The 27,479-nt window shown below is 47.0% G+C and overlaps 1 protein-coding gene across 1 annotated transcript; it reads right to left on the reverse strand.

Annotated features, from left to right (window-relative positions):
* Positions 1-85: 85 nt before the first annotated feature.
* LOC142282747 (uncharacterized) lies at positions 86-27,479 on the reverse strand. Its single transcript, XM_075333024.1, has 5 exons — positions 27,462-27,479; positions 24,798-25,082; positions 24,155-24,623; positions 2,410-2,416; positions 86-548 (listed from the first exon to the last, which is right to left on the reverse strand). The coding sequence occupies exons 1-5, from the start codon at positions 27,477-27,479 to the stop codon at positions 86-88; spliced, it is 1,242 nt and encodes a 413-aa protein (XP_075189139.1).

Here is a 27,479-nt window from a genome sequence, read left to right on the forward strand (position 1 = left end):
GATGGTGAAATTTCTTGTATTATACACTACTGGTGTGATTTTTATATCTTAATAAAGATTGTTATTTGGGAATAACGTATATATTTTACAAGGGGTTAGATGGCAGCCTCATGTTGGTGTCCTTATCACGAAACTTCTGTAAATCTTCTTTCTCGTAATTCTCCACTGCCCAGATCACTATATTGCCCCCCTTGTCAGCTGGTTTAATAACAATGTCATTATAATTGCTCAGTTCAGAAAGAGCAGATCTTTGTTTATGAGTTAGGTTATCATCTTGTCTCTTAACCGTGATTTGTTTAAACTTATCCACCACTAATCTAGTGAAGACCTCAACGGCAGGACAAAGGGACAAGGGGGGAAATCTAGTAGATCTGGGCAGTAGCGATTTTGGGAACACACCTGTAGAGACACTGGACTGTTCAAGCAGAAGATCCTCAAGGGTCTGTAACGCCTCCCTCTCGGCCGGGCTATCCAAACCACTATTGTCTCGTTTATGATGAAGTTTTTTCAAAACTATCTTGCGTGCGAATAAATGTACACCTTTAATGCTGAAAAAAAGTCGAAATGATTAGTTGGTGAAAATGTTAGGCCCCTGGACAGCATGTCCAACTGGGCATCAGAGAGGGTGCGTGGAAAGGTTAATCACCTGTAGTTTGTTTTTGCCGTGTTTGTCATTCGATTTAGCTGCGATTTAGTTTGCTTATTCCGGATAGACTTAACACGGGCCCCCACGCTTTTTTCAGACTCACATACTCCACTTGACATCCCGGAGGGAAAACCAATGAAGACATAGAAGCTGATTGGCCATGAGACAAAGTCTTGGCTCGATAGCCCAGACGTGATCTAGAGTGCCACCTGTAGACCGTCGTATTGGTGTAATCTGACAGGTCCCTATTATATTTCTTTAATTTTAGGCCACTAATTTCCTTTTCTAACTTAGAAAGGCCTTCCTCAATCTCCGTTTCCATCCTGCAATTTGTCATTTTCATTTACTATACATGTATGTATTTATTTATGTGTTCACCATGGCAAAAAATACCTTTTGCTATAACTGACATCCTCTCTCTTTCTTTGCATCTGGCTGTTATATGGCTATCTTTTTCCCTCTTTTTTTGTGTGCGTCTCTTTTTTGAGATGATGAATTTGTTTTAAAAGAGGATTGTCTTATATGTTCTGATCGCTAGTATTTGCATCTATAGTACTGATTTGGACGTTATTAGCCTGCTTTTTTGATGTATGCAGTAAAGGGTTAATACCTTGTTTATCCAGGATAGGGGAGCCGTCCGTTCCTGACATGCGGCCGTGTGTGTCTGTTTGCAAGCATGGTTACAACAGCGTCCTTAGCAGCGGAGACCTGGACTTACTGACGTCACAGGAAGTTTTCTTCCCTCCTATCTCCACTGTGGACGCCGGGTGGCTGAATGCCTCTGCACTCAGAACACCGGCCGTGCGCAGTAACAGCTGGGCGTGATGTGGTGTGATGGGGCTTACACGGGAGGCTTATAAGGCTGCACATCTCCACACTTTTTTATCTGTCCCCCGAAGAAGCGTTGAGACGTGAAACACGTGTCGGGACGCTGGTCCCCACTTGCACCCCTGGTCCTATAATTACTAAATATGGGTGAGTTTTTACATTGTAATTTGACTGTTTTGACATAGCTATTTAACTAGGGCAATTTTCTGCATCTGCCTTTTTACTCTGCCTTGTATACAGCATGACTTACCCATCCTATTATTAAAACATCTATCCAGGGGCACGTGGGGTCTTTTCCATTTCCCCTCTACACTTTATATACCCGTTGATCTTTGTTTGTTTGTCCGATTTATACTATCTTGAAGCATGATGTTCCTTGAAGTTGTTGCTTGAGACGTGATATGAGATTCATGTCAGGTCCCTGTTTTCTTGTTCTCTATACAAAGCGCATTGCGTGGACTTCATTGTGCCTGTACTACACGACCCTGATCAGCCTCTCACTAACACGGCAATTAATCCGCAGAAACTATATCACGCACCCTGATAATACGCTGCTTGTTAGTTTTCTCTTTAGTTCTTTTTGTTGCTCTTTTGGTGTTACGCATGCAATATCTTACATACCTCTTGTGTGAGCGCTGTTTATAATCACTATCTTTGCTCTGCTTTAAGTGCAAGTGCTTTTTTCTGCCCCTTTTGCAAAAAGTGTACTGCACCTTTAAGACATTGAACTTTGAATTTATGGGCTAAAAGTTGTGATACAGGTCTATTGGGACACCCTGATAACATTCCCAAGGTATGATCAGCAGTTCATAGGGTTTTGGTTGTTCTGGTCCTCTCTTTAACTCCCTTTTGCTGCCGTCTTTGATGTTTTCAGTACCTAACATCCCTCCTGATTGGGCATTGGTTATAGTCATTATCTGCCTTACAATATTTACCTGCTTTCTGTGCCATAGAAAAAAAACGTTGAGTGATTTAAGGGTTTTCCAGTGTAGCGTGCTGTACAGACGCTCATGTGGAAAACCAAGGGGGGAGAAGGGCCCCATATTATTATATTACCTACTCTGTGATACTGGCATCCCAATTATAGATATTAAGTTACTGCAGTAAAGTAGAGTGGCTGCTGGTGTGCCACAGACGTGAGGTACCGGCAGTGTAGTCACTCTTGAGTGGCTGCTGGTGTGCCACAGACGTGAGGTACCAGCAGTGCAGTCACTCAAGTGGCAACTCGTGTGTCCCAGACGTGGGGTATCACATAGTAGTCACTATTTACCTTTCGCAGTGTCGAGTGGTGTCGTGTGAGGTAAGGTCCTACCATTGGAAGCAACATAGATGCAGAGACATAGTTCTCTGTAATTGTTATCATTGTGGTGTGGTTATTGTCATTCCGAGTTGTTGCAAGGATAAGAACTACACAGAGTAGATTCTCAGCCAATGATGAGGATGTGGAGACATGCAATTGATGTTGTACAACACATTAAAGGCACGGAAGCAATCAAAGGCTGTAGACCAGGGGTGGGGAGCCATTTTAGTGCCGGGGGCCATTTGAAAATTTCTATCAACCTCGGGGGCCGCACCAAATTATCAATTTGAAAATTACCCGGCTACATTTGGTCAAACAATTAATTAACTTACCCCTACTGTGGTGGCCAGAGCTTCTTCTCTTTGGTGCAGTGGTTAATTTTCGGCGACATTGATCATGCTGCTTCTCACAACTGCTTTTCCAGGATTGCCTCGGTCTGGAGCGCAGTCAACTCTTTGTGATAATAAGATTGGTATACATCACATAACAGACTGGGGCTGCTGTACATACATCACAGGAGGGGCTGGGGGCATATACATCACATAGCAGATGCTGAGACTGCTGTATATACATCACATAAAAGATGCTGGGACTACTGTGTATACATTACAGGAGGTTCCCCAGCCCCTCCTTTGATTTGTATGACCCAGCCCCTCCTGTGATGTATATGCCTCAGCCTCTCCTCTGATATGTATGTCCCCAGCATCTCCAATGTGATATATTTACCTCCATCCTCTTGTGATGTATATGGCCCCAGCATCTCAAACATGATGTATATATTCTAGCCCCTGCAGTGATGTGTCTGCCCTAGCCCCTGCAGTGATGTGTATGCCCCAGCCCCTGCAGTGATGTGTATGCCCCAGCCCCTGCAGTGGTGTGTATGCCCCAGCCCCTGCAGTGATGTGTATGCCCCTGCAGTGATGTGTATGCCCCTGCAGTGATGTGTATGCCCCTGCAGTGATGTGTATGCTCCTGCAGTGATGTGTATGCCCCTGCAGTGATGTGTATGCCCCAGCCCCTGCAGTGATGTGTATGCCCCTGCAGTGATGTGTATGCCCCTGCAGTGATGTGTATGCCCCTGCAGTGATGTGTATGCTCCTGCAGTGATGTGTATGCCCCAGCCCCTGCAGTGATGTGTATGCCCCAGCCCCTGCAGTGATGTGTATACCCCAGCCCCTGCAGTGATGTGTATGCCCCAGCCCCTGCAGTGATGTGTATGCCCCAGCCCCTGCAGTGATGTGTATGCCCCAGCCCCTGCAGTGATGTGTATGCCCCAGCCCCTGCAGTGATGTGTATGCCCCAGCCCCTGCAGTGATGTGTATGCCCCAGCCCCTGCAGTGATGTGTATGCCCCAGCCCCTGCAGTGATGTGTATGCCCCAGCCCCTGCAGTGATGTGTATGCCCCAGCCCCTGCAGTGATGTGTATGCCCCAGCCCCTGCAGTGATGTGTATGCCCCAGCCCCTGCAGTGATGTGTATGCCCCAGCCCCTCATGTGATGTATATGCCCCAACCCCTCATGTGATGTATATGCCCCAACCCCTCATGTGATATATACATCACAGGAGACGCTGGGATCATGTACATCACAGGAGGGGCTGAGAGCATATACATCACAAGAGAGGCTGAGGGCATATACATCACTAAGACGCAAATATATGACTTTGGGGCACAGACAGCACTGGGGGGGCACAGACAGCACTGGGGGGGGCACAGACAGCACTGGGGGCACGCACATCATTAGGGGGGTACGGAGAGCACAAGGGGCCACTGAGGGAAACGGACAACACTTGTGGAGCACAGATAGCATGGGGGAGCATGGACATGGGGGTTACAGCACTGGGGGGGTGGTACACAGCACTGGTGGGTGGTATACATCAATGGGGGGAGTCTCACAGCCCTAGGGGAGGGGGGGCACACAGCACTTGGGGGCACACAACCCTGGAGGGGCGGGCACAGGGGGAGTGGGCACACAGCACCTGGGAGAGGGCACATAGCACAGTGAAAACGCGCACAGGGGGAGCGGGCACACGGCACAGTGGGAGCAGGCACATTGGGAGCAGGCACACAGTACAGTGGGAGCACACACAGAGGGAGTGGGCACACAGCACAGTGGGAGCGGGCACGAAACACAGTGGGAGCGCGCACAGGTGTAATGGGCACACAGCACAGTAAAAGTTCGCACAGTGGGAGCAGGCACACACCACAGGCAGAGCGGGCACACAGAACAGTGGGAGCGCGCACACAGCACAGCCAAAGCAGGCACAAGGGGAGCGGGCACACAGCACAGTGGGAGCGCGCACACAGCACAGCCGGAGCGGGCATACATCACTGGAAGCCGAGAAACTGCTGCTGGACTTCTATGGGACAGGGCGCAGAGCGCTAACCGCACCCACAAAGCAAGTCCTACACACACAAGCACTGACCAGCGTTCAGTAGTGAACGCTGAATGCGCGTCCTCACAGTGCACATGGGGATTTAAAGGGCTGGCAGCGGGCAAAATGCTGCTGCTGGCAGATTCCAGGGGCCCACAGAAAAAGTCATCCCTGCTGTAGACCAATGTTGGGAAAAGGTAAATGCAGGTTTGAATGGAACACTGGATGAACAAACATGGCAGGATTTCCTGACTAACTGTAAGGGTTTGCTAGAGGACCATAATAAGTTTGACCAGGCCATAATGTGGTATGAAGTAGCCCAAGAAATGACTAGGACTGAACATAAGCAGAGGCGTATCTAGGGGGGCTGGCGGGGCATTTACCCGGGCGCAACTGTCAGAGGAGTGCTGTCAGGCTGCCTGATGCATCGGTGTGAAAGTCTGCCAAAGGGCTGCATTTTCGGACCCGTAGTGAGAGCCGGCCATTCTCTGAGCGCAGCTGTTACGCTGACAGCCGCACTCATAGAAAGTGCAGCACGCTGCTCCCACTACTCAATTGTCCTTGTATCTTTCAGACGCGAGGACAATTGAAGCGGTGATTTCTGGCTCTGACTTCCGGGTCAGAGCGACAGCTGTTATGTGATCAGGTCAGCTGATCACACTGCTGACCCGAAAGTCAGGGCCGCAGTGTGGAGGCGGCAGAGAGTGCTGATAAGTGCTCCAGTGGAGCTGAAGACACGGAAGAGAAACAGTATGGGGTGAGAAGGGGGTATCTATGGAAACAGTATGGGGGAGAGAGGGTAGGGGAGGGAACTATCTGTGGACAGAGTATGGTGGGAAGAGAGAATGAGGGGGAACATCTTCAGACACAGTATGGTTAGAGAGAGGATGAGGTTTGATGCATGTGGAGTGAGCGAATGAGGTTTGATGCATGCGGGGTGAGAGGATGAGGTTTGATGTATGGGGGAGAGATGAGGGGTGATGCATGGGGGAAAAGAGGATGAGGGGTGATGCATGGGGAGAGGATGAGGGGTGATGTATGGGGAGAGAGAGGATGAGGAGTGATGTATGGGGAGAGAGAGAATAGGGAGCGAACTGGAAAAAAATTTTGAAGCCACAGAATAAAGAGTGACATGGTATGAAGAGCAAGTGGGCAGGATAGGGAGTGAGGGGGGAAAGTGTATGGACACAAAGGAGGTAGTGTGGAGAGAGTAAGGGATGAGAAGAATGTGAAGGGGCACAGAATAGAGACTGGGTAGTGGAGGGGAGCAGTATGGAGAGGGGGCAGAATGGGAGGACAGTGTGAGGCCATAGCAAGGAGGGGGAGTGTGATGAGGGCACAGCATAAAGACTGGGCAAAAGGGGACACAGTGTAAAGGACAGTGTGAAGAGTAGGCTCAGTATGGAAAGGAGAGGGTAGTGTGTGGGGCATGTACCATAAGAAGGACAGTGTGTGGGTCGTATTTCATGCAGAGAACACAGTGAGGGGCCATTGTTTATTCTGGGGCACAGCGTAGGGCAGATATTTTTAAGTAGAAGTATTATAATCATTCTGCTATTTTTAGGGGCATCGTGCCGGTATGTGCTGCAGAAGACTGGAGAAGATGGACATCTGCAGAGACGAGATGTGAATGTGGAAAGTAATCATGGCGCCAGGACAAGATGAAGAATAGAAAGAAACGACTGAGAGACAACATCATCTATAAGGTACCTGAATGTAAATGTTTATTTGTGATACTGACTAGGTCTCATCATTAGGCCTCAGTCCCACTTGTGCACCGCTTCTTATATGAACGCAACGGGACCACACTGATCAGCTGTTTTTGATGCAGGTAGCCGGAAATGCTTATAGTGCTGATAGTGTCCGCGGCCGGGTACTGCACATCTGCCTCATTGATTTTAATAGGAGGCTGCTGCCACTATCAGAAGACGGAGCAGATCCGAAACTGAGCACTTCTGGCCACCACCGGCACAGCACCTAGAACAGGCAATTGACGGGGGTGCCAGGTGCCAGACCCCGAACAATCAGACATTAGTGACCTATCCTAAGGAAAGGACATCAATGTTAAAGTAGTGGACAATTTCTTTAATATAGTCTTGTGCTGTCTGACAAGTTAAGGGTTACTATGTTTTTATTTATGTTGTTAGGAGCATTAAAGGGGTTGTCCAAATTTGTGATGAGTCTGCAGTCAATCCATGTGTCACTCTGTGACTGCAGCCTTCTGAGTTCTCACAGTGCGCACACTGCACACTGTCAGGATTCTCCGGTGCCGGCGGTGAAAGTGGGAGGTTATAAAGCTTCAAGTATGCGATTTCCATAGATGTGGTCACGTGCTGAACAGACATACTCAATGAAAATGAATTGACTGAGGCTGGACACATCAAATCAGAATGTAGCCAGAAGTGTACAAATCTCATACTTGTGCTCACATGATCGTCCACTCTCCCAACAAAAACGAAAGCCGCTAAATAAACAGGCATTCACAATAAGATGGAGCTTCCCACGCGACATGTCTAAAATAACCTGTTGGTTTTGTAAGCAGAAAGGACATTATGCAATTACATGTCCACAAAGAGACAGCCATAAGACGAAGGATTGGATCCAGCACGAATTCCAGGTTAAATAAAAAATTTCATTTCTTTATTAAGAATATTTATTATTATTATCTTATGATTAAAGATTCAGTTTGTTTTTATTATGAAGTCCAAAACGCGTAAAGGCTACCTATGACCTGATATTTTTCCACCTGCGATCTTCATTTATTTTTAAAGTGAACCAATAAAGAAAATGAAATTTTTTATTTAACCTGGAATTCGTGCTGGATCCAATCCTTCTTATGGCTGTCTATTGAATGAAGTATCAGCAATCCTGTAAGTTCCCTCTGCAATGACAAAAAAAACCCCTTTCCTTAGCACTCCCCCAGGCCCCCCGTTAATAATCACATTGGCATGGGGGATTCAATAGATTTTCTAATAGACACATGAGCAGCCCATACTAAAAATATGTACTGGAGAAGCTTATTTCCTCAGATTGTGTGTATATGTATGTATGCATACATGCATTATATGTTTATATATATATATATATATATATATATATATATATATATATATATATATATATATATATATATATATATATATATATATATATATATATATATATATATATATATATATATATACACAGTACAGACCAAAAGTTTGGACACACATTCTCATTCAAAGAGTTTTCTTTATTTTCATGACTGAAAATTGTAGATTCATATTGAAGGCATCAAAACTATGAATTAACACATGTGGAATGAAATACTTAACAAAAAAGTGTGAAACAGCTGAAAATATGTCTTAGGCTATGTGCGCACGTAGCGTTCTGTTCTGTCCCTGCAGAAATTTCTGCAGCGATTTGAACAGCAGACGTGCGCTTCAAATCGCTGCAGAAAGAGTCCATAATGAAAAGAAAAAAAGCCAATTTCATGCGCTCTGAGTGCAGCCCCTTCGGCAGCAGCCGAAGCGCTGCGCTCTAATACGCCACGTGCGTACATCTCCTGCATAATCTTCTTAGATTATGCTGGGGACGCAGAACGCATGCAGTTATGCTGCGGTGCAGATCGCAGCGTAACTGCATGCAAACACGCAACATGCGCACATAGCCTTATTCTAGGTTCTTCAAAGTAGCCACCTTTTGCTTTGATTATTGCTTTGCACACTCTTGGCATTCTCTTGATGAGCTTCAAGAGGTAGTCACCGGAAATGGTCTTCCAACAGTCTTGAAGGAGTTCCCAGAGATGCTTAGCATTTGTTGGCCCTTTTACCATCACTCTGCAGTCCAGCTCACACCAAACCATCTCGATTGGCTTCAGGTCTGGTGACTGTGGAGGCCAGGTCATCTGGCGTAGCACCCCATCACTCTCCTTCTTAATCAAATAGCCCTTACACAGCGTGGAGGTGTGTTTGAGGTCATTGTCCTGTTGAAAAATAAATGATGGTCTAACTAAACGCAAACTATATGGAATAGCATGCCGCTGCAAGATGCTGTAGTAGCCATGCTGGTTCAGTATACCATCAATTTTGAATAAATCCACAACAGTGTCACCAGCAAAGCACCCCCACACCATCACACCTCCTCTTCCATGCTTCACGGTGGGAACCAGGCACAAAGACACGGTGGTTGGATCCAAAGATCTCAAATTTGGACTCATCAGACCAAAGTACAGATTTTCACTGGTCTAATATCCATTCCTTGTGTTCTTTCGCCCAAACAAGTCTCTTCTGCTTGTTGCCTGTCCTTAGCAGAGGTTTCCTAGCAGCTATTTTACCATGAAGGCTGCTGCACAAAGTCTCCTCTTAACAGTTGTTCTAGAGATGTGTCTGCTGCTAGAACTCCGTGTGGCATTGACCTGGTCTCTAATCTGAGCTGCTGTTAACCTGCGACTCAGATAAATCTATCCTCCGCACCAGATGTGACTCTTGGGTCTTCCTTTCCTGGGGCGGTCCTCAAGTGAGCCAGTTTCTTTGTAGCGTTTGATGGTTTTTGCCACTGCACTCGGGGACACTTTCAAAGTTTTCCCAATTTTTCGTCACTGACTGACCTTCATTTCTTAAAGTAATGATGGCTCGTTTTTCTTTACTTAGCTGCTTTTTTCTTGCCATAATACAAATTCTAACAGTCTATTCAGTAAGACTATCAGCTGTGCTTCCACCGGACTTCTGCACAACTGATGGTCCCAACCCCATTTATAAGGCAAGAAATCCCACTTATTAAACCTGACAGGGCACACCTGTGAAGTGAAAAACATTTCCGGTGAGTACCTCTTGAATCTCATCAAAAGAATGCCAAGAGTGTGCAAAGCAGTAATCAAAGCAAAAGGTGGCTACTCTGAAGAACCTAGAATATAAGACAGATTTTCAGTTGTTTCACACTTTTTCGTTAAGTATTTCATTCCACATGTGTTAATTCATAGTTTTGATGCCTTCAATGTGAATCTACAATTTTCAGAGTCATGAAAATAAACAAAACTCTTTGGATGAGAAAAGGTGTGTCCAAACTACTTTTGGTCTGTACTGTATATGTATATATATATATATATATATATATATATATATATATATATATATATATATATATATATATATATATATATATATATATATATATATATATACACATACACACTGTATCTCCCACACGCAGTTCTACAGGCTCAGGAACAAAGCGTCTGCGTTCAGACAGGAGCGTTCCATCCACACACGATACCAGCAAGGGCTTCAAAAGGCGTCGGATGATAGTCTGGAATCATTCGACCACAGCTCACTGAACAAAATTCCCAATGAAACTCGAGTCTAGATGAGCTGTCTAAAGGAGCTGAACTTCTCCAAACAATGCGGACATACACTGGAACGAGGAAGAAGGCTTGCTTCTGCCGAGGGTAATCCCTCCTACGAAGCCCAGGCAAGAGTGTTTCGGTGGCAAAGGACAGGTTTGGATAAGGTGCTCTGCTCCTCCACCCAGGACCTTGACATGGAGATTTTCACATCATAGATCAGATGGTTTTACACTTATTACTTCTGTAGGCTCAGGAACAGGAGTGGAAATAGGAACCTAGGAAGCAAATGGCCTCTGGAAGGATGGAGCCAGGAGGATAGGGTTCTTCACACGGGAGACTTCCTTGGCACCTTCCCGGAATTTATGATCAACCTGTACGGCAAAGGAGATAAGATCATCCAGGGTGCCGGGTATATCAAGACTAGCCCGTACGTCCTTGGTTCTCTTGGATAAACCTTCCTAAAAAGTGGTCGCCAGTGCCTGATCATTCCATCTTAATTCAGAAGCGAAGGCACGGAGATGCACAAGAATGTAGAAAAGGACAGATTTATGACAGGTAGAGAGAAGAGTAGCAGTTGAACAGAAAAATAACAGAGAAATTCAGATCCTTTGTTTCCCCTTATAGAAAGTATAAATTGCATTGATATAATAGATACAGTAGTAAAATCACATTTTTGAATTTGTGCTAAAGTGGAGAATGCAAAGCATTGTTCCGCATTATTGGTAAACTGCTGGGCTCCCGCCAAATGGATATTGGCCAGTAAGATAAAAATATCTATGCAATGTCTCCTATCCATGTAAATATAAAATTGTGATAGGAAAGATAACTGTAATATCTTCCACCTAGGACCTCCAGGGGTGAAGTTATCCAAAAGTTTGGGAATCTCATAATTTTCTAAGACTTACACTCATTCTATCATTCACTGAAGTCCAGCCGTGTTTTGAGTCACCAGAGGGGAAGTATGTGGGTGTAACTTGTGTTAATAAAAAACTAATTCCAATTATGATCTTCATTCAATGAAAGGAACATTGCTGTGTAGGATTTTTCTATGTTCCATTGGAATCCTTCTCTCCAGAAATCTGAAGCCCTTACTGTAACTCAAGTTCAGTAATTTTCCTTTTGTTATTCCCATTTATTTTATGTAATTGCATATGCTGTATTGTTTTGTTCCCCTCTGTAATATCTTGTGTGTATTATTATAAACACAACCTACTTTTCAGATTAAATATATAAAATGTAATAGCGTATGGGTTTGGGATGTGGTTTATAGTTTAAGAGGAACAAAGCTACTTGTAACGTGTGTCCAATCAACCTGTATAAGCAGAGACCCTGATTCCAGCGATGTGTCAGTTACTTGGCTGCTTGCTGAAGTTTTGAAATTCAGTTTTCTCTGTTTAAAATGTACCAGTTCTCGAAATACTGCTGTCTGTATAACCTCACCCACATCACTGATTGGCAGCTGTGTACAATGAGCATAGACAGAAAGCTGCTAATAAGGGGTGGAGTTATACATAGCTTATGGAGATAGAGGATACATAGCAGCAGGTTTACTAGTTCTCTAGTGATAATCCCTTAATGATAATACAGTGATTTTATCAAAACTACAGCAAGCAGCCCAGTAAAGGACACATCATTGGAATCAGAGTCCCTCTCTGTCACAGGAGTGTCATGGGTGACAGACAGTCATGTGATGTCTGGCAATAGAAGGTCACAGCGTTTGGCTGTGCAAAATGTTCCCTGACTTTCTATTTTTCCTGCTGTTAGTATTCTGTGTACTAGGTATCTCCTCTCTGCTGGGTTTTCATCCTTTTACTTTAGGACACTGGGGAGCTCCTCTTCCCTTTAGCTGCTAATTATCTGTATTTCCTCTTGGGTTAAAATATTCTCATTTTTCCTGGACTTGTGGTGGAGATATTCAGTTCCGTCACAAGGTCTGGATGCAAGCAGGTGGTTGGAAAACACCAGTAGGATCGTTGTTGCTCTTTACTGAACTTTTTACTGAGTCGTCTAGAGATAAGTTGTTTGTTGTTTGCCCTTGTTTGTTATCCGTGTGTGTCCTTTAGTGCCTAGTGAGGTTGATGAAGAGCTCATCCTATTTAGGGCTCAGTTCAGGGTCAGCCTAGAGTCAGGTATCCGGCTCGGCGCATAGGTGTGAAGTCTATATATGGTGGTGAGGGAACCCAGGGGCCCAGCGGTAAACTTGGTCAGGGCTCTCATCTCCCCTTACCCTAGGTACAGGGTTTCCCTTCCCTTTCGCTGTTCGCTTAGTATTTCACCACACCTAGCGTGACACTGTCTTTACATTATTCTGATTTTTAATTAAGGGGTAAACACTTAGTGACCGAATCCCAATTCACAAAATCCCAGCATAGGTATCATAAATGTTACTTGCTCTCCACCAAGAGATAGACCCCTTTTAGTTCTGGTCTCTTCTACGTAATAAAGGTTTGTGGGCAGAGATGAGTGAACCTAAATAGTAAAGTTCAGTGTTTGTACCAAATACAGACTTTATAGAAAAAATCAGTGTTAGAGTTCGGAGTTCGGGTGCTTTATGTATCCTAACCACTCGATCTAGCATCAGTGTGCTCGGGTACACTCAGTGCTCGGCTCAGTGCGAGCCGCTTGCAGTGTGTGAATGGCTTTCACGGGGAGGTAATAACATTGTTATAGGATGTATTGTGTACAAGGAAAAAACTCCGCCATCCCTCCCCCGGTAATAAATACTCTATTAATGGATGATGCATGTGGGCGGAGACCCAAACTGCCCAATCAGTGACTTCTAACAGTGTTCAGGACCAGTCTGGTTCCTGAACTGAACTTTATCTAAAGTCCGGCTAAAAAGCTGAACCCAAACTTCAACGGGTCCGCTTATCTGTATTTGTGGGTAGCCCCACAAAAAAATAATCCATTAGATATCAGACAGATAAAATCCTTTAGTTTTTTAATTACAATAATTATCCTTTGTAAAAGGATCATGTTTATAACATAAAGAGCCCAATTTATGTGGGGGCCACTCCTGATTGAAGAAGTGGTGCATGCCTCTTCATGAATCTGGAGCGTTTGACAAGGGGCATGTGCCTCCTTGTGCCATGCAACAAATATTACACCCATCAAGGATTGGAGTGAAATTTCTGGCATAGGGAACACCACAGCTCGTCATGAATTTAAGGAGTTGTGGTGTCACGCCCCCGTCCCACCCAAACACTGCCAATTCTGGAGTGAAAATGCCAAAAGCCGCCAAATGTTGGCACAACTTTCCAAATTTTTGAGACTTTTCAGGGCTTTAGTGACAATTTTTTTGCCACAAAAGTTTTGATAAATTGGGACCAGAGAGTCTTAACAACTTCCACATTTCTAGGATGCAGTGCGATTCAATTCTCCCCTCACTATTTTTGTGTGAAATGCGTACAGCTCTGCCTCAACTTCAGAGGTTCTGAGATAAAAACATCACATCTAGACAATAGAGAAAGCTAGGCATGAAGAATATATACAGTGTGTCCACCCATATCCTGTCCACCGCCATTAACTTGAGAACGGCGGCAGCTATAGGCATAGAGGTGGTGTCTAGGTAAAGTAAAGTAGCCATGTGTTACGCAATGAAACCACCTATAGCGCCATCTGGTGGAAAACAACGGAGTTAGCACTTTTATCTCGAAAACGGAACGAGATAGAGAAAAAAAGTGAATTACAAAGTTGTAGGGCATTATCAATTCAATACGAATCGACACCTTGCATACAGAAATGCTATGATTAGAACGTGTAAAACTCACAAGGCTGCGGACGTGAAGCGATGCCTCATGGAGACCTTCCTAGAAGTCATTGGGTATGATGGCTGTGTGGAGTGGCCTCCACGCTCACCTGACCTGACCGCATTGGACTTCTTTCTGTGAGGTTACATCAAACAGCAGGTATATGCGACCCCTCCATCAACACTGCAGGATCTACGACGACGTATCACAGATGCTTGTGCAAACGTGTTACCTACCATATTACACAACGTGCAGCAAGATACAGTATGCTGTCCAGAGTCCAGATGTGCATTGCAGCTGATGTGGCCACTTTGAGCATCAAAGTTAAATGAACGCCATATGCGTGACCAGCATTCAATGTATTGGGGGGGGGTCATGGGTTTGATATCATAGCTTTTCTGTATGCAAGGTGTCGATTCTTATTGAATTGATGATGCCCTACAACTTTGTAATTCACTTTTTTTCTCTATCTCATTCCGTTTGAGATAAAAATGCTAACTCCGTTGTTTTCCACCAGGTGGCACTATAGGTGGTTTCATTGCGTAGCGCATGGCTACTTTACTATACCTAAACACCACTTCTATGCCTATAGCTGCCGCCGTTCTCAAGTTAATGGCGGTGGACAGGATATGGGTGGACACACTGTATATTTACAAGCATTTATTAACAAAACAACAAGTTTTGAAATGCAATTATATAGAACATGATATACTTAAGAGTACCTATCTCCAATCTGGGGAAGCACTTTTTACTAAATAAATCAATGGGAAACCTGAGATTAGTGAATTATCTAAATATAATCCAGTATCAAAACAATTCACGAATGTTCCTTAAGGCTCTCAAAAAGGGCCAACAGTGTGCCAGCTAAAAAAGAAAATGAATCTTCACTGGTCCCGAAGCCATAATCCCACCCACCTCTAGGCAATGAAGCCAGCGCCAACCAAGAGGTGGGCAGTATTATTAGCATGGGGAGCAGTGAATATTCATTCTCTTTAATATTGGTTACACAATCACCCAACCGCCGACTTACTGCTGTGGCTGGGCGATCACTTGTGTATAATATTAGAGAATGAATATTCACTGCTCCCCAAGCCCAAAATCACAGCTGTGGAGAGCAGTGAATATTCCGGTACCTGACTAACTGGAGGCGTATGGCAGTAATGTCATGCGCTGCGCCGCTTACATGCTGAAGTCACTTGCCAGCATCAGAAGAGAACACCGTGCACTGGGAGAGCGGACGGATGGTGAGTATATTCATTTATTTTCTTATGTATCCAGTGTGATGGGAAAATATATACCAGAATGGGCCCAAGATGAGGGCTATATATACAAGGATGGTGACGTATATACTAGGACAAGGGACATATATACCAGGATGGGGATCGTATATACCAGGATGGGATAAAGATGGGCAACATATACAGTGCCTACAAGTAGTATTCAACCCCCTGCAGATTTAGCAGGTTTACACATTCGGAATTAACTTGGCATTGTGACATTTGGACTGTAGATCAGCCTGGAAGTGTGAAATGCACTGCAGCAAAAAAGAATGTTATTTCTTTTTTCATTTTTTTTTTAAATTGTGAAAAGTTTATTCAGAGGGTCATTTATTATTCAACCCCTCAAACCACAAGAATTCTGTTTGGTTCCCCTAAAGTATTAAGAAGTATTTCAGGCACAAAGAACAATGAGCTTCATGTTTGGATTAATTATCTCTTTTTCCAGCCTTTTCTGACTAATTATAACCCTCCCCAAACTTGTGAACAGCACTCATACATGGTTAACATGGGAAAGACAAAGGAGCATTCCAAGGCCATCAGAGACAAGATCGTGGAGGGTCACAAGGCTGGCAAGGGGTACAAAACCCTTTCCAAGGAGTTGGCCATACCTGTCTCCACTGTTGGGAGCATCATCCGGAAGTGGAAGGCTTATGGAACTACTGTTAGCCTTCCACGGCCTGGACAGCCTTTGAAAGTTTCCACCCGTGCCGAGTCCAGGCTTGTCCGAAGAGTCAAGGCTAACCCAAGGACAACAAGGAAGGAGCTCCGGGAAGATCTCATGGCAGTGGGGACATTGGTTTCAGTCAATAACATAAATAACGTACTCCACCGCAATGGTCTCCGTTCCAGACGAGCCCGTAAGGTACCTTTACTTTCAAAGCGTCATGTCAAGGCTCGTCTACAGTTTGCTCATGATCACTTGGAGGACTCTGAGACAGACTGGTTCAAGGTTCTCTGGTCTGATGAGACCAAGATCGAGATCTTTGGTGCCAACCACACACGTGACGTTTGGAGACTGGATGGCACTGCATACGACCCCAAGAATACCATCCCTACAGTCAAGCATGGTGGTGGCAGCATCATGCTGTGGGGCTGTTTCTCAGCCAAGGGGCCTGGCCATCTGGTCCACATCCATGGGAAGATGGATAGCACGGCCTACCTGGAGATTTTGGCCAAGAACCTCCGCTCCTCCATCAAGGATCTTAAGATGGGTCGTCATTTCATCTTCCAACAAGACAATGACCCAAAGCACACAGCCAAGAAAACCAAGGCCTGGATCAAGAAGGAAAAAATCAAGGTGTTGCAGTGGCCTAGTCAGTCTCCTGACCTTAACCCAATTGAAAACTTGTGGAAGGAGCTCAAGATTAAAGTCCACATGACACACCCAAAGAACCTAGATAACTTGGAGAAAATCTGCATGGAGGAGTGGGCCAAGATAACTCCAGAGACCTGTGCCGGCCTGATCAGGTCTTATAAAAGACGATTATTAGCTGTAATTGCAAACAAGGGTTATTCCACAAAATATTAAACCTAGGGGTTGAATAATAATTGACCCACACTTATGTTGAAAATTTATTAAAATTTAACTGAGCAACATAACTTGTTGGTTTGTAAGATTTATGCATCTGTTAATAAATCCTGCTCTTGTTTGAAGTTTGCAGGCTCTAACCTATTTGCATCTTATCAAACCTGCTAAATCTGTAGGGGGTTGAAGACTACTAGTAGGCACTGTATGCGAGGATGAAGGACATATACACAAGGATGGGAGACACATATACCTAGAAAGGGATTAGGATGGGGACATTAGTATAGAATTGGGTCATTTTATCCCCGTAACAGTGTCAGCAGCAGATCCCCCAATAACAGTGTTTCATGACCACATTGTTTGGTCAAAGGTGTTCCCTATATTCCTCCTTCAAAATCTAGGTATGTCTTATGGTCCGAAAAAATACAATAAGTTTAAAAAGAGAGAAAATGGCTCTTTCCCTGACCATTTCTTACTTGAACAATTGTAACCGATTTTTTGATAAAACTCTTTGAATTATAGTACATTATGATGCCTTCTCCTTTGTGACTCATCTGACAACAGGACCTGATTAGTCTTAAAAACATTTGGCAGGGGGGCGTGTCCTAGACATGGTGGCGTGAGGAAGCTTACCTCCAGAGCTCTTGCGCCTACGGCTTTATTTCACAGATTTCCGCGGCCCCTTCTCATCCAGGATGCCCCCCAAGAAAAGACCAGGCGGTGCTCCCGCCTCCGCATCCCCCGGGGTGGGCCAGAAGTCCCAGGGGAGCCTCTCCAGATTCCTGGCGGTGCCGGGCCGGGAGCTCCCGCCAGCGGCCCAGGACAAGATGGCACCGGCTTCTCAGCAGCGTTCCCCGGCTGGGGATTTCCCTGGTGCGACCCGACGCCCGCCCACAGCCTCTGCAGCAGCACGGGTGTCTGGTGAGGGGGAGAAACGGGCAAACGCCACAGCGGGGAGACCAGCGGCGGCAGACCCAGGTACAGAAGCATGGAGGAGGGGGGGACCCACAGGCCCGGCCACTCAGCATGATACTGGGAAGGCAGAGGAGGCTTCAGCAGCCGGGGGATCGCCCGAGCTGGGAGTTCCTGTGTTCCTCTGCACCCCAGGGACTCCTCCTCCTCTGGGGCAAGCAGAATGCCCCTTGATGGCAGGCGACCAGCCCCCCGGCCCCCCTCGGGATGACCTGCAGGCTCTGAGAGAGCTTATCTTGGCCCTCCCCAGCAAAAAAGATCTGGAGGATGTGGTGGCCAGAATAGAATCCTCCCAGCAGATGGCCCTGGCTACCCTGAGGGAGGAAATGGTAGTGCTGGAAGATAGAATAGAGGCAACAGAGCAAGCACAGGAGTCCCTGGAGGGTAGAATGGAGAGGATTGAACGGGACTGTGAGACTTCTAATGCCCGCATTAGGGAGCTTGCTCTGCTATTGGACGATCAAGAAAACAGGGGCAGGAGAAACAATATAAGACTGAAGGGTATCCCGGAGGACTGGCCCCAAGATCTGCTGCGCACCAAAGTCTTATCCATATTCAATCAAGTCACTGATCGCCCCCCTGAGGCCTCCTATCTCTTTGACAGAATTCATAGGGTCGCAAAGCCCGGCCCCAGATCTGCTTCCTTCCCCAGAGACGTATTATGTCGCTTGCATTATTATGGGGACAGAGAGAAGATTCTTCAGGGAGCCTGGTCGCATGGCTCTGTGGAAGTAGATGGGGCTGTGGTGAAGCTATTCCCGGATGTCTCCAGCCGCACACTATACATGAGACGGCTGCTTCACCCCCTACTGCTCAAAATCAAAGAGGCAAGTGCCTCGTACAGATGGGGCCACCTTTTTCATTTGATTGTTCGCAAGGGGGACTCCGTGTTCCCATTGAGGAGGCACTCGGAGCTTTCAAAATTGTATGACTTTCTTGGAATACCAGACTGCTCAATCCCGGACTGGATGGAGTGGGAACCTCAGGCCCCAACGGGACGGCGAAGGAGGAGGGATGGCGTCCAATCCTCCCACTGTGATGATCTTTGAGGGACATGAAATCTCTTGGGTGTTGATAGGTCAGGGAAGCGACCAAAGGGGTGGCTGAATGGTCGGGAGAGGAGTATGGTTGGGGGTTGCCCGGGGTTGTCCTCTGACCTCCTCGTTCCGATGGCAAGAGTCCTGGCCGTACGACTGGCCCAACAGACCACAGCGTACTGACTTACGTTCATGGCAACTTTAATCTGTTGACGTTGGGTCGTTTGGGGGGGCGGGCGGGGGAGGGGGGTCTTGCATTTCCGTCTTGGATGGGGGGGTCCGCGGGAGGTTAATTTGACAGACCCTCCCCGGTTGTTTGGGGTCTGGGTCATCAAGCATATATAAGTGAGGCGCGGGTTGGAGCTCTGGCCACATGTCAGTTCTTGTCCCTAACTATCCCTAAGCAGTTTCTGGGCTGGTCCCTGGTACTGCGAGCGGCAGAACAGCTGCTTTTCCACTCTCTGCCTTTCCACTTTCTGCTCTTTCTTCTACATCTTTCTCTTTCCCCTGCTAAAGGGTCTCTGCTCTCGTTTGCCTACACCCTCTCCACCCCCCCTCTTCCACTCATTCGTTCCCCCCCCCTTCCTCCCCCCCTCTTATTTCCCCTTTTTTTTTTTGTAATTTGTTGTTCGTCCCTCCAGAGGTCAGTGACGGAGTATGACGAAGCAGAGACAAGCCGAGCTTCGGGTGGGCTCACTGAATGTTAAGGGTCTTCACAGCCCGGAGAAATGGTCTATTCTCCTGAACCTACTATGGAAAAACTGAATTCAGGTCGCTTTCCTCCAAGAAACACACTACTGTGAGGCAAAACCATACAAACTAGCCGATAGAAGGTTTCCTGTAGTGCATCATTCACCCTCCCCTGACTCTAGATCCAGGGGCACGAGCATCTTAGTGTCCAGTACGCTCCCATGGGAACTGTTGGACTCTCGATCGGATGATCAGGGAAGGCTTCTGATGCTCAAGGGACGCATTGCTACTCAGACTTTCACTTTCGTGGCGGTCTACTTGCCAAATTCGGGTCAATGCCCCACATTGCTGCGTTACCTTGAGCAGATAGAAGAATTCTCTGAGGGTACTCTGGTCCTCGGGGGTGACTTTAATGTTGTGTTGGAGCCGCTGAGGGATAGCTCCAAAGGGGCGTCCAGTTTGCCACATATGGCACTACGTCGCTTGCTACGGGGATTACATGACCATCAACTAATAGACACATGGCGATTGATGCACCCATCAGACAAAGATTTCTCATTTTACTCGGCAGTGCATGACTGCTACTCCAGGTTAGACCTCTTTTTCCTTAAACATGGGGATCTACATTCTCTGGTGGCTTCCTCAATCGAGTGCATATCATTCTCTGATCACGCCCTGATCACAATAACTCTATCCCTCGGTTGCCCCATCGGGAGGCAGAGTCAGTGGACCCTGAACACTTCGCTACTCGACGAACCGGTGACAATGCAGGAAATAAGGGAGGCCTTGAGGGAATATTTCAGCAGTAGCGGGGGGGGGGGAGGTGTCCCCGGGCATAGTCTGGGAGGCGCACAAATGTGTGGTGAGGGGACTGTTCATCAAACATGGGGCTCGCCTGAAGAGAGAAAGAGAAGCTAAGGTTACATCCCTTCTGGCAGACAGAGAGCTGGAGGCAATCCACAAGGGGTCTCTGGGAGGGGACGTGGGGGCCACTTTGGTCAAGAAGAGGGAGGAGCTGCGGTCCCTGCTATATTGTAAAGCTAGGGGAACATTGGCTAGGTGTAGACGGCATTTCTATGAATTTGGCAATAAGAGTGGCAGGGCCCTGGCTAGAGCTCTGAGGACTCAGAGAGCGAGAGGATTTGTCTCTAAGGTGCACACCGCGGGAGACAGGTGGGCTACTTTGCCGAAAGACATTGCCTCCGCTTTTAAAGATTTCTATTCCACCCTCTATGCAATTGATGAGGGGCGGTCTGAGAGGGCCAGGACGGAATTGCGTAGCCGTATACGGATGTACATCGCGGACTCCGGCTTGAGACATCTCAAACCGGAGGCTGCGGCCGATCTGGAAAGGCCCATCTCGGAGGAGGAATACTGGTCCGCACTTAAAAAATCTCCCACAGGTAAGGCCCCTGGCCCGGATGGTTTCCCTCTGCTCTATTACAAAAAGCTGGATTCCATTTTGATTTCCCCATTTCTCTCAGCATTCAACCATGGCCCACATTCTGAAGCTGCCCCCTTGCCAAGGGATACCCTAGCTGCTAATATAGTAGTCATCCCTAAAGAGGGCAAAGACCCTACTTCGTGCTCTAGTTACCGACCCATTTCCCTCCTCAACACAGATCTGAAGCTCTTCACTAGGATTCTTTCGGATAGACTTTCTCCATTGCTTGGGGAGATTGTTCACCCAGACCAGGCTGGGTTCATGATGGGTAGGGAAGCAAGGGACAACACGACTAAGGCTCTGAACTTAATACACAGGGCTAAATCCGATGGGCTGCCTTTGATGCTTCTGTCGACCGACGCAGAAAAAGCGTTCGACAGAGTTAACTGGATTTTCATGGAGGAGGTCCTGCGGGCAGTGCAGTGGGGTTGGGGAGCATGATGCTTGCTTGGATTTGTTCCTTGTACAGCATCCCTTCGGCAGCAGTCAGAGTGAATGGTCTCCTTTCAGAGAGATTCCCCATTCGCAATGGGACAAGACAGGGCTGTCCTCTCTCGCCCTTGATTTTCATATTGACTCTGGAACCCCTGCTCAGTCGGATCAGAGGCAACATTAACATATCGGGCCCTAACGTCTCAGGTTCTACTTATAAAATCGCGGCTTATGCGGACAACTTGCTTTTTTTTATTACTGACCCTTGGGTTTCCCTCCCTAATCTTCTGAGAGAGTTGGAAACATACTCCTCTTTATCCAACTTTAGAATTAATATGTCAAAATCGGAGGCCCTAAATATATCTCTCCCCCTTGAGCAAGTCACATCGCTACAATCCGCGTTCGAGTTTAGGTGGGCTAGCCAGTCTTTGAAGTATTTGGGCATTCAGTTGACTGCGGACTCTAGCCAAATTTATAAGTTGAATTATCTCCCGCTCCTGCAATCTATTAGAAAAGATTGCGCTAACTGGGGGAAGGGCTACTTCACATGGTTCGGGAGATGTGCAATATTGAAGATGAATATCCTGCTACGTCTCTTATACCTGTTTCAATCCTTGCCGATTAGGATCCCTAGCTGTTTCTTCAAGGAACTGGCCTCTCTACATATCAAATTTATCTGGGCCAACAAACCTGCGAGACTTTCCCGGTCTCTCTTGTGCAGACCTAAGAGTAGGGGAGGCCTGGATATCCCAGACCTTAAAAAGTACTATTTGGCCACGCACATGGTTAGGGTATTGGACTGGTGCCGCCATTCCAGCACAAAGCCGTGGGTGGCCCTAGAACAGAGTTTCTCGGAAATACATCTCCCGGCCACCCCCTGGCTTTTGAACCTCTCCCTGCCTGCTCTGAGATCCCATCCTACCATTGGCGCCACTCTTGAATGCTGTTCGAGAGGGGAGGTCAGACGTCTCCTCTTGCCAGTGCCTTCCCCCATGTCACCCATACTAGGTGACCCGGAATTTCGTCCTGGTCTCTCGGACCCGGTCTTTAGAAATTGGGTTCAGGGGGGCAAATTCAGAGCTTGCCATCTGGGTAGAGAGGGGGAATGGCCTTCACTAGCGGATATCCGGGGTCTTTTGCCTTCAGGTCCCCTGGGGGAATGGAGGGCTATGCAGTTGAGGCACTTCATGTACTCCCTCCCTCGCTTCAGTCGATATGCCGGACCTCCTACGGGATTTGAAAAGTTGTGCCTGGGAGAGGGAGTCTTACGGCACTCACTATCCCTGGTATACAACATGCTATCAGATCCGGGGGATTTGCCCCCCCCCGGCCTTCCTGCTGCAGTGGGAGAGGGACCTGGGGATTAGTTTATCCGACTCACAAAGAAACAACATCCTCCAGCTGGCACATAGAACTTCGATCAGTTCCAGACTGTTGGAAGCTAATTACAAACTGTTGGCTAGGTGGTACAGGGTCCCGACCAGACTCCATAGAATGTTTCCCTCAGTTGACCCTGTTTGTTGGAGATGCGGTCTGGGGGAGGGTGATTTTGTGCACATTTTTTGGTCTTGCCCTTCTCTGCAGTGGTTTTGGTCAGAGGTGGGGGAGGTAATCAGACGGGTGACCGGTACCACTGAGACAATGGGTCCGGAGCTATTTATTCTACAGCTATCCGAACTCCCGGTCTCTAAATATAGGAAATCATTGCTTAGATTTCTGGTCATTGGCTGAAAGTCTACTACCCCCCCACGCTGACACAGTGGGTTTCGCGGATTAACGATCTGATGCATATGGAGGATTTGACATCCTCTATTAACGACCGCCAGGAAGACTTTTATAGGACATGGTTTCCATGGTTGGAGTTCACCTACTCGGCGGAGTACGCGGACTTGTTCTCTGAACCTCAGGAGTCGTGATCCACCTTTTTTTTTTTTTTTTTTCTTCCCCTCTCTCTCTCCCTCGCCCCCCTCTTCCTTCTTTCCTACACTACTCCCTGACCCTCCCCCCTGCTTTCTCCTCCCACCCCTTCCTTTTCATCTCTCTTTCTCTACAGGCCTTCAATCCTTTTCAGGCTTTGATTTCTTTTTCTTCGCTCTTCTCCCTACTTACATTAAGTTGGGTCGGCTTAAAAAAGGTGTAAACTGGGCCAGACTTGAGTAGTAGTGGGGATGGGAATTGTATATGTGTGCTGACTGTTTGTATATATATATTACCGTCATTTCTGTAATAATACCTGCGTCCCAGTGGGGAGCAGGGGATGTAATGTTTAGTTACGAGTTTGGCTTTAAAATAAAGAATTTGGCAAATTCTGAAAGCAAGAATGGCTGCTTCACTCTGTTGGTTTTCTGATGTCGGCAAGACTTGATTCATTAGTTAAACATTTCAATGATTCACAACATGAAAAAGGTTCCTTCCCTGTGCGGTTTCTTCACATGTTTAACAGGATATGATTTCTGAGAATTACATTTTCCACATTCAGAACATAAACATGGTTTATTTTGTGTGATATTTTTGATGGTCAACAAGACTTAATTTCATAGTAAAACATTTACCGCATTCTGGGCATGAAAATGGCTTCTCCCCTGTGTGAATTCTTTGATGCCCAACAAGATCTGATTTCCGAATAAAACATTTCCCACACTCTGAACATGAAAATGGCTTCTCCCCTGTGTGACTTTTCTGATGTATAACAAGATGTGATCTCTGAATAAAACATTTCCCACATTCTGAACATAAAAATGGCTTCTCTCCTGTGTGAATTCTTTGATGCCCAACAAGATCTGATTTCTGAATAAAACATTTCCCACACTCTGAACATGAAAATGGCTTCTCCCCTGTGTGACTTTTCTGATGTATAACAAGATGTGATCTCTGAATAAAACATTTCCCACATTCTGAACATGAAAATGGCTTCTCCCCTGTGTGAATTCTTTGATGCGCATCAAGATCCGATTTATGAATAAAACATTTCCCACATTCTGAACATGAAAATGGCTTCTCCCCTGTGTGAATTCTTTGATGCTCAACAAGATATGATTTCCAACTAAAACATTTCCCACATTCTGAACATGAAAATGGCTTCTCCCCTGTGTGACTTTTCTGATGTGTAACAAGATCTGATTTCCTAATAAAACATTTCCCACACTCTGAACATGAAAACGGCTTAATCCTTGTGTGAGATCTTTGATGCCCAACAAGTTCTGATTTCTGAATAAAACATTTCCCACACTCTGAACATGAAAATGGTTTCTCCCCTGTGTGAATTTTCTGATGTCTAATAAGGTTTGATTTCTGAATAAAACATTTCCCACATTCTGAACATGAAAATGGCTTATCCCCTGTGTGAATTCTTTGATGCTCAACAAGATGTGATTTCAATCTAAAACATTTCCCACATTCTGAACATGAAAATGGCTTCTCCCTTGTAGGAGCGGTTTCATGTTCCAGATCCCTTCTGTAACTTTTATTTTGCTTACAATTCTGTGATAAATCGGAATTTTGGACTTGTATGAAAAGATCAGATGATAGAGCTTTCCGAGAAAGGACTGGAGGTATATCTGGGACAGCAGCATGCTCTTCATATGTATCATGTGTGATACTTTGATCATCTGTTTTAAATTCTGAAGATATTAGATGTCCATTTGAACTCCCAATACAGTCATCTGCTAAAAATAAACACAATGTTATTAGTTTTTAATATTGTCTTGAAAGTACATTTATTTTTTTAAACCATAACAACAGAAATTAAATAAACAAAAAATGTATTTTGAATCTGTTTTCCAATTTCGACATCTACGAGTTACATCTTCGTTAATTCGGATCTCCAATTCCTAGCACCAGTTCTCTGAAATGTGCTATAGTAAAAAATCCGATTGATTGTCAACAAGTGACTGCAGGATAATGAGGGACAGGGGGCTCCTATACTGTCCCTCACGCTAGGGGACCCTAAGCTATTCCTAACCTATGGATTACCCCTGAAGATGGAGATGCAGAAGTCCCGTGCCTTACTAGTCTCCTGACTAGATTTAATCTGTGATCCCCAAGGGAAGGAAGGGGCAGGAGTATGATAGAAATACAGATTAAGACAGACGGGACACATTGCAAACTCAAAGAAATAAACAGTGAGACACTAAAAAGAAATGTGGCACCCTGGACAAGCCAGGGGCCACAGAGAACAACACCAACACACCCCACACTCCCTGCAGGCACACCGAAGTCAGACACAAAACCCCTGTTGCCTTCCTCCAGGGGCTGATGTCCACACCAGGGGGTGGAGCCAGGCGGTTGGTCTCCACCCACCGAGGAGTTCACAGTCCTGGAGGAGGGAAAAACAGTCAGTTTTAGTTGGAGAGGAGGAAGTGAGAGGAGTCAAGTGAGAGTAGTGAAGTGGCAAGTGAGCAGATTGAAGTGAGTCCGGGTGTGTGGCCCGGACGGAGCAGCAAGGTTGGCAGACGGTGGTGACCATCTGCAGGAGTGGCCTATCGGAGTCTACCGTAAGGACCGTGGACGGGCGGTGGCCCAGCGGTACCGGACCGGTACACGAGGAGAAGCCAGCACCATTGGCAGGGGCTTACGGACCCCGGCAAGGCTAGGAGTCGCCGTGAAGTTGCCGAATCCGTTAGCGAAGGGGACCTCCTGGGTTCCCCAGCAGCCAAGTCCCGACAGAAGGCAACCGTCCAACCGTGTGAGGGAGACACCGCCACCGCCAAGGCAACCGTTTCCCAGGGCCAGCGCTACGGGCAAAAGGGGCTCCTCCGGCCCATATCCAAGTCGGGGAGCGGGTTACCGGTGGGAACTCATCGGAACCAACACAGTACATAGGTGCAGGGAAAGGCAGTCACCACCAACCTGCAGGGAGCAACAACCGCAGCCGTCTGTGGGACCCATCCATCCAGCCGTGTGTTTTACCGAGAACTGTGTCCTCATCATTGGCTGAGTGAGTACCACCGTGCCGTGCGGCACAGCGCTGCCCCTGCGACCCTGCACCTCACCAGGCCCCGCAACCCGCCTGCCATCATCCCTACCTACCCCCTCACGGGCCCCGGGACAGCCAACCCCCTACCCACGGAGGGGAGAACCAACATCAAAGCTGCTCCCTGTCACCGCTCCCGGGATCCCCGTCCAGAGCAGCGGTGGTGTCACCAATATCACCACAACCGTGGGTGGCGTCACGGACAATATCCAATCCCCATAATCATTCCCCCTTTTCACTCACGGGCGAGGAACGCCGCTCGAGTCCCCGGGATCCGGCCCACCGCTCGAGCCACCACCGAGCAGCAGCCGCCGCAGCAGCAGCCGGACCAGAGCAGTGGGAGAGCGCAGCGTCACCTCCTCCGCCCGCGACAACTTGGCGTCACGAACAGGATCTTACCGCTCTGCCGTCTGGTAGAGGTGCGCCTTGTGACCGCCGGAGGTGTCCGGCCGAAAATTTTGAGAAGCCGCCATTTCGGGCGCGAAAAATTCCCGCTCGAGCGTCTCCTCGAGAAGTGGAGGCGTGAAGGCCAAAACCCCGCCCCTTTAGAGGAGGAGCCGAAAAGAGACTAAGGGGGACGAAATGGCGGCTGGTCGCATGTGAGCGTGGCTATAAAAGCGGGGACGCCAGGACCCTGCGGCCATTTTGCTGTTCCTGGAAGAGGCCGCCAGCAAGATGTACATGCCGTCCCATAGCACCGTAGCCCCCGCGCCTGGAACCGCGGCGTGGGTGGAGATCCGGACCGCGCAGCTCCAACAGAGGCTGCAGGTCAAAATGCAGCTCCTCTTCGAGGAGTGGGAGACTGACATGACGGAGGTCATAGCGACCGTGCGGAGACGCGAGGAGGAAGTAGCGGAAGGGAGGGTGAGTGACCCACGCCCCGGTACCCCAAGTGGGTCGGTCAT

The sequence above is a fragment of the Anomaloglossus baeobatrachus genome, unplaced genomic scaffold (assembly GCF_048569485.1).
Source record: "Anomaloglossus baeobatrachus isolate aAnoBae1 unplaced genomic scaffold, aAnoBae1.hap1 Scaffold_52, whole genome shotgun sequence".
Classification (NCBI taxonomy): domain Eukaryota; kingdom Metazoa; phylum Chordata; class Amphibia; order Anura; family Aromobatidae; genus Anomaloglossus; species Anomaloglossus baeobatrachus.